The sequence below is a fragment of the Varanus komodoensis genome, unplaced genomic scaffold, assembly GCF_004798865.1.
Source record: "Varanus komodoensis strain SLA01 unplaced genomic scaffold, ASM479886v1 scaffold13_3, whole genome shotgun sequence".
NCBI lineage: Eukaryota > Metazoa > Chordata > Lepidosauria > Squamata > Varanidae > Varanus > Varanus komodoensis.
In genome coordinates, this window is record NW_025335409.1 from 12739508 (window position 1) to 12755085 (window position 15578).

The 15578-nt window shown below is 40.2% G+C and overlaps 1 protein-coding gene across 1 annotated transcript in view; it reads right to left on the reverse strand.

Moving 5' to 3' along the window:
* The window catches only part of FBXL13 (F-box and leucine rich repeat protein 13), a 104761-nt gene extending 91341 nt beyond the window's left edge, over positions 1–13420 (reverse strand). The window contains exons 1-5 of the mRNA XM_044423268.1: positions 13346–13420; positions 4188–4291; positions 3222–3315; positions 1998–2065; positions 959–1113 (exon numbers count right to left, since the gene is read on the reverse strand). Coding sequence (XP_044279203.1) covers positions 959–1113; positions 1998–2065; positions 3222–3315; positions 4188–4291; positions 13346–13420 — 496 coding nt within the window. The remainder of the gene's footprint in view (positions 1–958; positions 1114–1997; positions 2066–3221; positions 3316–4187; positions 4292–13345) is intronic.
* Between the last annotated feature and the right edge of the window lie 2158 nt (positions 13421–15578).

Sequence of the window (15578 nt, forward strand, 5' to 3'; positions counted from 1 at the left end):
AATCATCTATTTGCCCCTGAGCAGAGCTTTTTAGGATTGTCTGGAACAAATGTACTATGAGCTCAAGTTTGTGTTGTGGATGTTCTGATTCCTGCTCAAGGTGTCAACCAAGCTGCTGTTGGTTCCAATAACATGAATGGCAATGCACCTTATCTTCTTGTCAACACAACAGTTCCAGATCCAAGCAGCTGGCACACCAACAGAATCAACTTGTTGCAGGAGACATGCACCACAGTAAAGATGCAGAGTTAAAAGTCTATGGGCCAGGTTGCTCTGGCGAATTTCAGAGATTCACCTTTCTTAGACTGTATTTCATAATACAGCCTGGGGGCTGTCAGCACATCTCCTTTGTGAATGCTTGACAAGTAAGGGCACTGGTTGACTATGGAACCCTCAGCCAAGCAAAGCAGACACAAGAAATGCCTGTCCTTAGGTGGAACTTTAGAGCCATACCTAAGGAAGGGAGCCTTTGATGCATCCGGAAAGAGATAAAGATATTTTCTTAAGAATCAAAAGAAGAGACTGTGGAATAAGCAAGAAATAACAAAGAAGGGTGTGTGTGTGTGTGTGTGTGTGTGTTTGATTGGATGGTAGGAAAATGATTAACAGTTGAGCAAAAACGGGAAAAAGAATGTGAAGAGGAGTGAGTTTTGGAGAGAATCATGGTGAGTTGTAAGAAAAGAAGAAAAATTCTGAACAGCTCATGAGGAGGTGAAAGAGAGAGACCTTCCTGAGGCATCAAAGAACTGAGGGAAAGGGCAGCATGGCCTTTATGGAGGATGCTGGGGTAAAGGAAGGGTTCCTACAAAAATGCTCTTAGCTATTAAATCTTCTGAACAACAGACTCCATGAAGACACAGGGACCATATGAGAGATAATGAAGATGAACAGTTTTGGTGAGGATCAAATGATCTTTCTGTAAAAAATAAAAACCCTCGTATTTCATAAGAAGGCTTACCATCTTGTTCTTCCTTGCGATACTGCACCCAAGTGTTCCAGTTCTTTATTATTAATTTTAATAACTTGTTTTCATAGACATGTCTTGCCAGAGACAACTTTTTCTGCAGCACTGCTCTAGTAATTTTCTTCATGGAACAATAGTTTATCCATGCACTACATTATTAAGCAAATAATAAACAATGCATTAATAAAGCTTTTGACCTGAATGAAAGAAAATAAAAAGCACTGCAATTTCACAGAGAGCATGTGGAGAATATATTCATCAAAATAAAAATAAAGGCTTAGAGTATGTATGGGCAACTTGTAGATCTCCAAGGTTGCAAAAGCAGCCTTGGATAATCTCATAGCAATTAAAAAGGATTGCTCTAGAGGGTAGTAAGTGGAGAGGATGGGATAGTAAATAAACTGAATAAATAATATGCAAAATCATATGGCCCCCGCATCCCCAACCCAGCTTGTAGTAGCATGAATGCTCTGGACAGGCTTAAAATGTAAATTGCGGGAAATGAAGAGGAGAGGAGAGGAGAGGAGAGGAGAGGAGAGGAGAGGAGAGGAGAGAAGAGGAGTTGTACAGGTAAAAAATCTCTTTCACACTGCTCTTGCCCTTCTGCAGCAGTTCAGCAGACCATAAGATACTTAGAAACCTCCAAGCATCATGTTGCCACAGAAAGAGGAAAAGCTGGGGGACCAGGAGTCAGTCACCACAAGCAATACCCAAGATGCCAGTATACTAGGAGGCGCTTTAGCCCTCAGTGGTGACTACCATGAAGGTATCACCTCTGGAAGACAAAGACTGCCTCAAAGGTGGAGACAGAGAAACCTCCAAGTACTCAGGAGTCATTCTACCTGAAAAGTCAAGTGCAAAGAAGTGCAAGACTAAACCAGAGGCTTCCTTATGAGAAAAGATTTATTTGCATATAGGAGGCTTGCTTATGAGGACTAAACCTTAATTCTATTGCTATAGAATTACTTATAGCATGGTAAGTTCCTCACATTTCAGATAAAATTGTTTGTATACTGAAAGTAACTCTACTTACTCAAAACATATTCTCTTTAAGTTGGTGCTGTAAAAGTCCCATGCTTTGTCACACAGCTCTGTTGTCATCTAAAATGTAAGTGTACAGTTAAAATGGGGGGTATATGCATAGTTCACCACAAAAATAAAATTTTGCATGGTGGTTTTTTTCATACTGTTCATCATAAAATTCAATTGTGCTTCTATTGAGAGCTGCAAAACTAGAGTCAATACTTGAGAAATATAACCAATTTGATGTCCATTATCAGTTAAGATTGTATTCTAATCAAACAACCACTCAACCAACAAATACTGTAAAAAGAAATACACAAACCTCTAATTAACTTCTCTGATCATGCCAGTAGTTGATTCCAAACTGAATCCACCTCCTCCCTTCCCCACCAAACAGTTAGCTCCACCCCCACAAAGGCAGGAACACCATACATTAAGTGGTCAGCTAGTTTGACCTGCCATCAGATAACCAGACTGATGGAGTTACACATCTCCCCCTCCAACCTTCCCTGTTCTACAGTATCTCCCTGTGACCCAGCTGCTTCTTACCAGCTGCCTGACTCATCTCAAAGCTCATGGCCTTGGCATTTCAGTTAAGCATTCTGACCCTATATCTTCTTCAGATTCAGAGTCTGAGGTATCTACCTTGGAATGCTATATTTTGGAAGAATTGGGTTCAGTTTCTACATCTATGTCCTCAGAGGGGCCGTAAGATTGTTTGGATTCCCAGCTCTAAGACAGCGCTCCAACCTCGGAACTAGGAATTGGAGTTATGACCTCCCCTCTCCCACCCCCTTCCTATGGGCATGGTAAGAACTGCACCAGCTGCTTTCTGAGGTCATTAAAGCAACCTTGCAGAGGAATAGAAGGGGATGTTCTGGGCTTGGGAAAGAAATTGGAATGGTTAAGGTACGAGGTATCCTGAGACTGCTCCAGCCTCCTTCTCTCCCTCTCCAAGATATTCCAGCTAGATGGCCAAAAATGCAGAACAGGAGGTGAACACTGTCTCTGCCATTGCTCCACCTCCTCTGAATTGGTTAAGCGTGGGCCTCTGAGTTCAGAGGCTCATTCAGATTGTGCAGTTAGATCATTAAATCTTTAGGAATACAGAATACTCTGGAATGAAGCAAACTATGTATACAAATAAAGCACAATTATTTCTACAGAACATTTGAAGATGGCAGTTGTTTTTATTCTACTGTAAGGTTTTCAAGAAACTTTGAACAATAATTACCAGCTGATCATCATCAAGTCCCAAAAGAGTGTGTAAATATGTTTCTGAAATCACTTTTAGCCTTAGACTTAATGCTGGATCAATACACATATTCCTGGGGGGGGGGGATGAAAAAAATAGATAACTGTTACTTTTGTATCCACATCACATTACAACTTTCATTCACTGAAAACAAAGCACTATTATTCAAATCATGACTACCTCATAGAAAATTTACTTTGTTGAAGTTCAACTTCACCACTAATATTTTTAAATAGTTCTTATTTTTATCATTCTGTTCCTCCAGAGATAATGACCCAGTTCTCACATAATGACAATTTTTAAATATAACTCTTGGTTGTCATGAATGGTCAACACTCTAGTTCACAATGCTCAGTTACTACTACTACTAAGCTCCTCCTGTCACTAGGTTGTTTAGTATAACATTTGGATCTTTAACTTTGGCTTGCCTCTTCCTTAACAAAACAAAGAAATAACCCATGGTTTTCTTCCTGGGTTATTCCTCTTGTTGTATGAGAGAAAAGCCAGAGGTCTGGCTATCACTTAATGTTCAAGCAGTTCACTACTTATTTGTATTAATACAAATATTGATATAATACCTGATATTCAATTATTCACAGCCTTTATATCAGGGGTAGGGATTCTTTTAGTCAAAGGGCTTGATTATATTTGGGAGGAGTTCTCAGGAGCTGCATCCAATGGTAGATAAAGTCAAAGGCAAAACTGGAAAGGGCCAAAAAATACCCCAAATAACAGCATATTTTAGATTAAAGGTCTTACTGCCAGTAACAAAACTTCAGAAAAGGCATTTCAACCTTTCTGAATAGGGTAGGGGATTGCACAAAAACTGAGGAACCCTAGTGAGTCACACTGGCACTCCAGGTAAGATGGGAATATTTCACCATATTTCAGTAATTGATATATGACTGCTAAATTTATAAGTTACACAAAATATTTGATACCTACCATAAAATACTATAAAGACCTTTTTCCATTATTTCTTTTATCTTTTCTTCTAAAAACCTGAGTGGATCATCAGGACACATAATCAATAAACCACATAACAGGGCCTACCAAAAAAAAGCACATTTGCAATTCTGATAAATATAACAATATACTTGTATAAAGACATGAAGTTAACATTCATGTTAAACATTGTTCTTTACTTAATTTGTCAACTAGTTTACATAGCATTCTGTATCATGAATTTGACAATTTTCCAAATAATTTTACGGAAATTTTTGGTGATCAGTTTTTTCCCCACATATCCTTCATTATTTTCCTTCATACACTATTTCTCTAGAACAGCTCAAGCAAACAGCTTTTCCCACCTAAGCTAGCATACCAATTAAATCATCTGGACTATGATAGTCTAATTTCTTGAATAATTTCAGTTAATCACCTCCATGATCCTCAGACTCCTGCTTTATTTATTTATAGAAACAAAAGTGTAAAATTTAGACATATACTTTACATATATTCTTTTCTCATATGCACAACATGTTAGTCCCCAGGGAGGAGTATGGTTTATTCTCTATTAGCAAATCAGAGCAAAATCATATCAGGTAAAAAAAACGTTGAGTTGGATTCAAAGAAATGAACATAGAAACACATTTGTGGAACATTACTTTCCCACTCTTTGTTTCTCTTCCAGTGATCAAGGTAATCTTCTAATGGGGTGGCCTGTGGCACAAGGAACCAAGCAGCGCAGAGGAATGGGCAGAGTGCCTTCAAGTTATTTTTGACCTATGGCAACCCTATGAATGAAAGCCCCCTAAAATGTCTTCTCCATGATAGCACCTTCTCCATGATAGCGCCTTCATTGCTTATTACAATGATTCAAAATGTCTTCTAAACCTTATTACATATTGCACAGTTCATCAAATATGCAAATATTCCCTAAATCATTTTGTCAAAAAACTACCAAATATTACATTATTAATGTATTTGTCATTACATTCATCTCAATGGATGATGCCAAACGTGTGAATATACATATAGCTATGTAACAGGGCCTCCCCTTCCTATATACCTATCTCCTGGCATGAACTCCAAAGGGACTTCCAATTATCCAGGATAGGTTAGGGGGCTGTGGGAACTGCAGAAAGAGAAGAATTCTGTTTCTTCAGCATTATTGCATATGCACACAGTTTGATAAAATCCATACTTTCTCTTATTTTACTTATCCAAGTTCTACAAAACAGATATTTCATTTCTCAGTCATATACTTACTGCATGTGTATGTAAGGCCACCTTTGAAATGGATCAGAACTGGGAGTTTATGTGAAGTACAGTAGCTAGATCGATAAAAGAACAAGATGGTCCAAACATGTAACACTAGTGCTAGCCCACTTGCACTGGATATATATATTTTTTGAGCCCTATTCAAGGTGCTGGTTTTGACTTATACAGCCTTACACAGCTAGGAACTGCAATGACCTCATGGAATGTCCTTTCGGCATTTCACCCTACTTACACACACCCAGCCCCCAGTTATGAACATTTCAGTTAAGAACAACCCCTTCCCTAACCCTAACCCTACTTTTACTCTAGAAATACAAACACAAAGATGCAAGATGTAGCACAGTCAGCAAGGGTCTACAATGCAAAGTCTGACTGAAGCATATCAATCAGAATTCTCAGAAAACCTATCAATAAACCCATCATTCAAATCTGAGCTCCAAAAACAAATGCTTAAGAAGAAATCAAAAACTTGCATGCAAGCATTCAAAAGGAAACTGCTACAACACCAAAGCTAGACATGCTAATAATCATAGTTGACTAGAATGCAAAAGTAGGCAGCACAGCGAATCCAGTGTTGTGAGAAAATTTGACCTAGGGTTCAGGAGTGAAGCAGAGGAATGATTCATAGAATCCTGAGAAACTAACTGATCGGATGACTGCACAAATACACATCACCAGATGACCAATACAGAAATCAAATAGACTGTGTAATTGAAAGCAAGAGATGGGAGAATCTGTATTCGCACTGCCAAGAGTAAAGCTGAAAAAGGCCGTAACAAAAGCATTGTGCCAAAATACAACTTAAATAACATTCCTGAGGAATTTAAAGTCCACATACGGAACAGATTTGGATTACTAAACTCAGATGACATAATTTGTCTGTGAATCAGACAAACTATGGACTGAAATCAGAAACATCATTGGGGAAAAGGCAAAAAGACAATACGTATAGCAAAAAGGAAAAAAGCCTAGATGGATGGCAGGATCAACTCTCTTAGTTGCCAAGGACAGGCAAGCAGCAAAAGGAACTTTCCTTAGCATGACTGCCTTCTCCAGGGAGTTTTACTTTCTTGTCATGCACCCTAAGTATGAAAGCCTCAGCTTTGTCATTTCTGCTTCTAGGGAAAGCTCCGGCTTGATTTGGTGTAGGAGCTACTTGCTCATCTTTCAGGGTATTTGCAAAGGTCTCTTACAGCACCCAGTTTCAAATGTTTCAATCTTCCTGGCAGCTTTCTTCACTGTCCAGCTTTCACATACATAGTTAACAGGAATACAACAGTGTGAATGATTTTAGCCTTCATCTCCTGTGAAACATCTTTACACTTAATATTTTCTTAATTCTTTCATTGATCGCAGTGTAAGCATTACAGCAGAGGAAAATGGCTTGGTTAGTATACCTACCTGCAGACTAGCACTTTACTTGGTGCTTGATGAGTTGTCTTACCCCTCCAAACTAAAATTTAAATATTTTTAAACTATTTCTATTTGATTTGATTTTTTACTATCCTTCAACAAAACCAAATCAGAGGAAAACCACCAAGAACACAAAACAAGAGTAGAACCACACATATCCAGGAAAGGGGGAAAACAAAACAAAAACACATAGTTACAATGACAAATCAGAGTAATGATCAGAGATACACTAGACCTGTGTTATACTCATGTACGTATGCTCGTATATATTTATGTATGTATACATTCTCACACATACTCACACAAATATTCAAAGTTCCCGTTTCATATCACTAATAAGGTGTGAGGTAGGTTGACCAAGTGTCAGAATGATTTTACTGGCAACTGGGATAACTTCAAAGCAAAAAGGACCTCAGGTTGTTTCCATCTTTTTTCCCCACATAAATTCCTCTGAGATACATGCAGGGCTCAGAAGCATTCTTAGGAAATAAGGATGCTCTGGGGGCCAATGCTTTCTACCACACCCATTCTGTAGAGTTTCTCAAATTGCCAAATGTGCACATGGACCAAAAAAGGATGCCTACATCTGCCCTCACACAAGAGGCAATATACTTAGAAGAGACCTAACATATCAAAAAGATACAGAGTGTGGAAATCAGCATTTGTCATGTGGGGAAGAGAGGTGACTCTAAGGCAGGGATGGACAACTTGCAGCTCTCCAAATGTTCTGACCTACACTTTCTATCAGTTCTAGTCAATGTAACCAATGGTAAGGAATGATGGGAGTTCTAGGTCAAAACAACTAGAAGACCACAAGTTGTCCACTTTTGGGCTAAAGAAATGTTGCAGAACCATATTGGAGACCTGGACTTCTAAATGAAATGGGGTACTAGTGGGCCACAGGGGTAACAAATGATAGTTTAAAAAGAAAGAGAATAAAAAATAAATTTAAAACTGTGAAGATCAGCCTCAACCAGTTTGTTCACTGCTGAGAACTATGTTATCCAGAAAAGCCAAAGGATAACATCCAATGGCGATTTCCTGATAACAAGTTCTCAAGAATCACAAGATCCTTGCTTGTATCAGGGACCCCAAACCCACAATAATTTGGTTATAATTAGATTTTGAATGAAAGCTTTGCCAGTGGGATTTCTCTCTAATGTTTCTATTTACATTATTTACCACTTATTCAAATCTATTTGGTAGCAATTTCACACAATTTAAGCTTATTTCCTGACCAACAAAACAAAACAAACAAAATTGCACCTTGGGGCTTAGATACAAGTTTTCATCAGGCTCCAAGCAGAATTCAAACAGTGGCCACACAAAACTGAGTTGTACAGACCTTTGGATTTGTATTGAGTCAGTGCTCTACCATACATTCTTTCCCTGAGTACACAAGGCAAAGAGATCTTTCTGGGGAACTAAGGCACTTCAAAATGAAAGCATAAAGGGATTTCTGGCCTGGTAACATAGGCTTGGTACCCAGGAAGAATAGAGAGAGAATCACAAAGAACTACAGTTAAATCCTAACTAGACCCTGGGCTGACTGTCAGATTTAAGACAAAACAGGTGGAGGGTGTTCAGAAGAAGATGAAACAATAACTGCCCGGCTCCAAGGCAGTTACACATCTTCCCACGAAGCCTACAAAGGCTTCCTTATTCAGGGGCTGGGTTCAGGCTAGTTCAGGAAAAAGGAGGCAGAAGTCTGAATCTGAATCCTAAATAGAAGCTGAAGAGAGAATCCCTGACACTTCATTATTTTACATCTGGCTAACTAGTCAGAGTTGACCAGCCCCTTCATTCAAAACAAAAGGAGTTGCTAAGGATGCAAGATAGCCCTCCTTTAACCAAGCAACAATCACATACATTGCTCCTTGCTGTACAGCTTTCCAGGGACTGATACTTGATTGCAGCAGCTACTCCTGTCTTACCTTGCAAAGCAAGAATGCAACAAACTAAAAAAAACAAAAGAGTCAAAGTTCAGTAAATCAAACAGAGTTAGCATTTCTGCAGCTCCTCTGCAAAAGGAAACTGATATTGAGAGTCAGGAAAGGTACAGAACAGATGGTGTAGTAAAATACTAGATCTCTAGGTGATCTGCAGTAGATCAGCAAGGGTTTCTTAGTACCAATTGTTTAGCAATGGCAAAAGCAACAATATTTTTCTTCCAAACCAGATTGCTGGGGAGGAGAGGAAGCTTGTGGAAAAACTAGCTGATTTTTGAGTAAAAGGTGTACATTGTTACTAAAAACACATTTTTGGACTGAGCCACGCATTCAGAGGCACTCAGTTCCTCAAGCTGAAGTACAGTGGTACCTCAGCTCACAAATGCCTCAGTTCATAACCAAATTGGGTCACAAACAGAAATTTCCGGAAAAGAATTGACTCAGGTCGCAAATTCCGCATTGGGTGACAATCGCGATTGCGTCCGGCTTTCCTGCACAATCGTGCTTAGGGGGTGGGGAGATGGCCGTGATCGCAGTTGTGCTCGTGCAGGGAAGATGGCCACGGTCGTGCTCAGGGGGGAGACGGCTGTGATCACGCCCATCTTCCCTGCACAAGCACACCAGCGATCACACCCATCTCCCCCCCCCCAAGCACAATTGCAGCCGTCTCCCTCACCCCCAGCACGATCGCTATCGCACGATTATGGTTTGGACTCTCCTTCCAAACAAAAACCTCCCCGCCACCTAGGTTAGTGTTCTCTACTGTACTTTGTTACTTTGTTGTTCTTTGTTACTTTGTTTCAAATTTTTGTGATTAAAAAAAATTTACAGAACGGATTAACCTTATTTACATTGAACCTTATGGGGGAATTTGACTTGGCTTGCGACCAATTCGGGTAGCGACCAGAGTCGTGGAATGGATTAAATTCATGAGTCGAGGTACCACTGTACATGGTAGATCTTCCATGCATAAAGCCTGTTTGCCACTGATTTTTACTTTACTGCTACTTTTACTACTCCAAGTCAATTTTTATCTATGCATATTTCCTAAGATGTAGGCTAGAGCAAGCCACTTGTTTTCAGTCAAAGACTTGGCATTTTCTGGCCATAATGGTGAAATGACGTTAAACTGAAAGTAAAATTGAGTGAGCTGTACTTATGTGCCTCACAAATAAACCACCTTTCCAGCAGCCACACAAAGCTTACACACAAAATTTTAAATGTCCATTCCAGTTTGACCACAAGAGACTGAGCCATCCTACATCAACCATCCTTTGGAACGTAACATCTCTTCTACCAATTTGCATATTCCCTAGTTCTATATAACTGATATCTTTAAATTCTATGCTGGCAAGGAGGTGGTATTTCAAGTGCATAACTGCCACCTACTGGTTATATTTCTCACTGCATCCACCATTCTTTCCATAGGTATCTTTTTGAATCCAGTCTCAAAATTATGCTAATGATAACAGTTATGTAGCATATAAGGTTTTTCCAGAGTGTAGTTTCTCCCCTCATCTTGCCCTACTAGATGTTATATGATCCTCAGTTGTATATATAAACATTTTATTTTAACCTCACACGTTTGAAGGGACAGTAGCTATTTAATCTATTTATTTATTTACTCTGGGACAAGTCTCTGGGCTGTTTACAACAATACATGTGTTATTGTTATGTGCCATCAAGTTGTCTCTTACTTAGGGTGACCCTATAAATGAAAGCCCTCCAAAATTTCCTATCAAGGGCAGCCCTGCTCAGCATTTGTAAATTGAAGGTTGCTGGATTCTTTACACAGCCAAACCATCTTCTATTTGGTCTTCCTTTCTTCTTCTGCCTTCATCATTCCCCAGCTTATTGCCTTTTCCAGGGAATTTTGCTTTCTCATGATGTAACCAAAGAACAACAGCCTCTCAGATTTGTTATTTTTGTTCCTAGAAAAACTCTGGTTGATTTGATCTAGGACCCATTTGTTGGTCTTTCTGTCAGTCTAGGGTATTCACAAAGTTCTTCTCCAGAACCATGTTTCAAATGCATCTATTTTCTTCTTGTCAGCTTTCTTCTCTGTATAGCTTTCATACCCATTCATGGTAAACAATAGCACATGAAAATACAATATAAAAGACAATCAGCAATAAAAACATCATAAAACATCATCATTTTTATTGTAAGCTGTCCTGAGACGCTAGTGGTAGACGGGTTAAAAAAAGCTTTTTTTTTTTAAATTACCATAAAAATTCAAAACTGAATTGAAAAGAAATATAAACAGCTATACTTGCATATACAAATTAAATCATAAGACCTGCTTAAGCAGCTAACAAAGCCCCAATATAGTTGTAAACCAATTAAATGCCCTGTAGTAGAGAACAATGCTAAAAAGGTGCCAAAAGTGGACCTTAGTGATGAACTCATTCCATAACAGAGCACTGAACTAGAAATCCAAGAATTTTGCTGCTTATTTCTTAGCTGGGATTTTTAAAAGCCTATTTCCAATTTAACAGTAATCTAACCCTAATTAGAAAGCATAAAGAACAACCCCTCTGAGAAAGAATCAATATAGCTTTCACAAAGCCAAGTCCTGTCTCATGAACTTTTTTGAGTTCTTTAAGACTGGTAATAAACAAGACATTGTTTACCTGGAGTTCTAAAATTTGACAAAATCCTTCAAAAAGATTCTTAGCGGTCATGGGATAAGAGGGAAGGTTCTGTTATAGATCACTAATGAGTTAAGCAACAGAAAAAATAGAGTGGGAATAAATGGTAAATTCTTCCAACAGAGAGAATTAATCAGTGGGGTCAAAAAAGATCTGTATGACTTCAATGCTTTTCAACTTACTCATAAATGATCTAGAGTTAGGAGTGAAATGACCAAGTTTGCTGATGACTCCAAATTATTTAGGGGGGTTTGTTTAGTATACGATGGCATATAAAAATTTTAAATAAAGAAAAAAGGGATTGTGAGGAGTCTCAACACAGGAATAGGCATCAAAGTAGCAAATGCAGTTCAGTGTAAGCAAATGTAAAATAAGGCACACTGGAGCAAGTAATCCCAATTTCAAGAATCAGCTGATGGGAACTGCATTAGTGGAGACCAACCAAGAAAGAGATCATGGTGGCTAACTCAAGGAACTCAGCTTATGTGAAAAAAGCCAAGCTCCCTGTTAAGCATAATTCGTAAAGGATTTGAAAATAAATCTGTCAATACCATACTTCCTTATACAAATCAATGGTGCAACCAGAATTAGAATACTGTGTATAGTTCATTACCACATCTAAAAAAGAAGATCGGAGAGTTGAAAGTGCAGTAAAAGACAACTAAAATAAGGGTCCGGAGCGACACTCCTATGAAGAAAAGTTACAGCAACTGAAATCGTTTAGTTTAGAAAAAAGATGTGTAAGTGGAGACATGACAGAGGTATACAGAATTGTGCATGGTATGGAGAAAGTGGATAGGGAGACATTTTTCTCCTTGTCTCTTAATAGAGCCTTGGAGTTACCCCATGAAATTGACTAGTGGGAGTTTCAGGACAGATCAAAGGAAGTACTTCTTCACACAGTGCACAAACTATTGACAACATTCACAAGATGTAAGAATGCTTAGCAATTTGGACAACTTTAAAAGAAAATGGGACAAAAGGCTCTCAATGGTCACTTGTCCCAGTGGAAATATGCTACCTCCAGTATAAGAAGTAGTATGCTTACATATGCCAGTTGCTGGGGAACTTGGGTGGGAGGATGCTGTTCCACTCATGTCCTATTGTGAGGATCCTTTGGTTAGCTGATTGGCCCATTTGAACTGAATTCTGGAACAGGTGGACCATTAATCTGATCCAGCACAATTTGTACGTTTTAATGCTTTTATAAGAGCCATCACATATTACTCTTGAGATACTGCCTCAGAACAGCAGGGGCAGAACTTGGTAGGAAAAAAAAACTAAAGATCACATCTCCCCCTTTCACTGCTTCTCAATCTTGACAGGCATCCCTACCTAGACTGATAATAACTGGAATCAACATGAACTAAGAGCAATATCCTGAGCAATCATTATTGTTTATGCTCTAGACGGCCTAGACAGTGTTAAGTTTCTAACTTTCGCGATTACAATCTAAATGTAATCTATCGAGCTGAAGAAGAAATTAAACTATGCATCGATCGCCTTAAAATGTGTCTCCTGCTTAAAACTCGATTCTGTTTGAAAAATCTCCAGTCTGCCAGACTTTTGAACTCAAAGGAGCCAGAGTATCTTGGAAGATACGGATTCGCTCATCTCCCGTCCTAGTCCTGTTACCCTACAAGCCCTCCGCGGCTCCCTAGAGGCCCAAGTTATACTTGGAAATAAATATTAAACATAAAGAAGCGCCGCTCGCTGGAATGTTAAAGATGCGAGAGCATCATTGAGCCCTAAAACACACCACGGCAACACACAGGCGGGGAAGTCGCCCTCATTTCCCCTCATGCGGCCGTGCTCCCTGCATCTGCAGCCAAAACTCCGCTCTTTCAACGGGCAGCTCGGCCTTTACCTCATAGATGTCAGGTATGGAGTGTTTCTTGAAATAGACCTTAAGTGCGGGGTCCACATTTTGAAAGGTGGCCATGGCCGAGGAAGGCAACCTAGCCGGGCCGAAGCAGGGTCGCGCGCTTTCTCCCTGGCGCGCGCCTACGTACTAGGCTTCCCGCCCTCGGCAGGGGCCGCTTCTCCGTTGCCTAGCGACCGGGCCCCCGCGCAACCAGCGCGCTGCCCGTTGGCCGGCCGTCGTCCCCTCCCCCGCCCGCCGACCGTTCCCTCCGGAATGCCGGAATACGACGGAGGCTGCTGCTCAGGGAAGTGCCCGTCGGCGCACTTCTGCCTGCGGCCTTGCTCTGTAGCTGCCTCACCCCCTCCACGCTCTAGTGGTTGACGGGCTGTTCTCAGCCACGCTGCGCTGCCTTTCAAAAGGCTGCCGCCTTGATCCTCGTCGTCGAGGTCTCGACCGCCGCTCCACGATGACAAGGGGAAGGGAGATGCGGAGAAAGTACCACGCGAAGCCTTTAAGGAGCTCGGCTGGGACGTCCAAGGGGCCACGGAGCCCTGCATTCTATTCACACCACTGCCCACCAGCTACCCACAAGCAGGACATGAATAACGGCACTCTGCTGCCCATGTTCTCCAGCAACTTCCAAGTGAGCTGAACCAACCAAATTCACCATTCATACATAGCTGCATGGGAAGGATGTAATGAGCCACAAAACAGAAACCACATTCCATTTTCTGTTCTGGACAGCCACCTCTGTCTTGGTCAGTCTCTGCTAGCTCAGGACCCATCCATGTATAAATCCAATGAATTGGCTTGCATTGAGTCACACCTACAATTTTGATGGCTATTCTTCCCTGGATCCTTTTGGAGCACTTCCCAATCACCCTTGCGGTTCATTCCACATTATTTTTAACAAGTTTAAAAGCATTAGGCCCAGAACAGATTCCTGTGAGATCCCACTGTTGATATTGTTACCAAACTCAGCCAGTAAACAGCTAGGGCGAACAGCTAGGGCGGACCCCAGACCCGAGTCAAAAGGAGCCTGAGATGAGACTTAGAGCCAAAACCAGCCTTATTCTAGTGCACTGTAGAATAAAGGGAGACAAAAGGGGATGTTCAGTCCAAAGTAGTGTCTCGAAAGTTGCACCCCCGGTACATGCGTTTTATACCCTAGGTAAGCAGTTAGGTCAGCTAATACACTTCTAATGCATCAATACATCGATGTAGCCACACCCGCACTGCTGTTAGCTTCAAAGAGTCTTTTCTTCTGTCAAGGCCCAGACATTTCCCATGTCCATTTCTTATCTGCTCGAGATTCACACAGGCTTGCCATGTTCTTACTCCCTGCAGATTTGCAACTTTCATAGCAGCTATAACCAGTTTCCACTGTCCCTTTGACTACTGTATTGGAGGTCAGGCTAGCTTGTTAGCTGTGGGTTACACAAAGTTCATTTTGTTCTTATCCGCCCTCCCTTCTGGGACTGTATAACTGTGGTGTTGTACTGTGTGGCCTTCCTCTGGCCAACTACTTTTGGGGCCTTCCTCTGGCCAATTATTTTTGGGGTGTTTTGGGGTGCTGCAATTGGCAACAATATATATTTTGTTTACCAAATGACATGGTTTATCGTTTATTCCTTGTCTCTGTTTTCTGTTCTTTGATTCATAAGAGGACCACTCCTTTTATTCTGTGACTGTAAAGTTTGCTCAGGAGTTTTAAATGAGGAACTATGCTAAAAGTCTTTTGGAAGTTCAAGTAAAAAAATGACAACCAGGTCACCCATATTCATATGTTTATTGCTGGAAAAGTAGCCCTGTTAGTCTGTAATAGCAAAACAATGTGGCACCGTAACATACACCAAATTATTTATTCTGGCATAAGATTTCAGAATAAGGATACTTTCCACTTCATAAGAATCATGAAGTATTGATTTGAAATCGATTGATCTATGTACATATGAGGAGAAATCAGTGCTTTCAGAGGGAACTGAAATGCAAAAAAGTACAGGCAATCATAACTACCTTAACAGCTACTATTCTCAACAATTATTGGGTTATAAACACAATAAATTTGTTAATCTTTGAGGTGTCACATGTTTATTGACACTCTGAAAGAACTCGGAGAGGTTAATGAAGTATGACTTAACCTTTGTGGTAACCACATTGATTCTTTTTCAGTAAGGCTTGTCATCCTCTATGCTTTCTATTTTTAATTATGCTTTCAATCAATTTACTTAGAGGT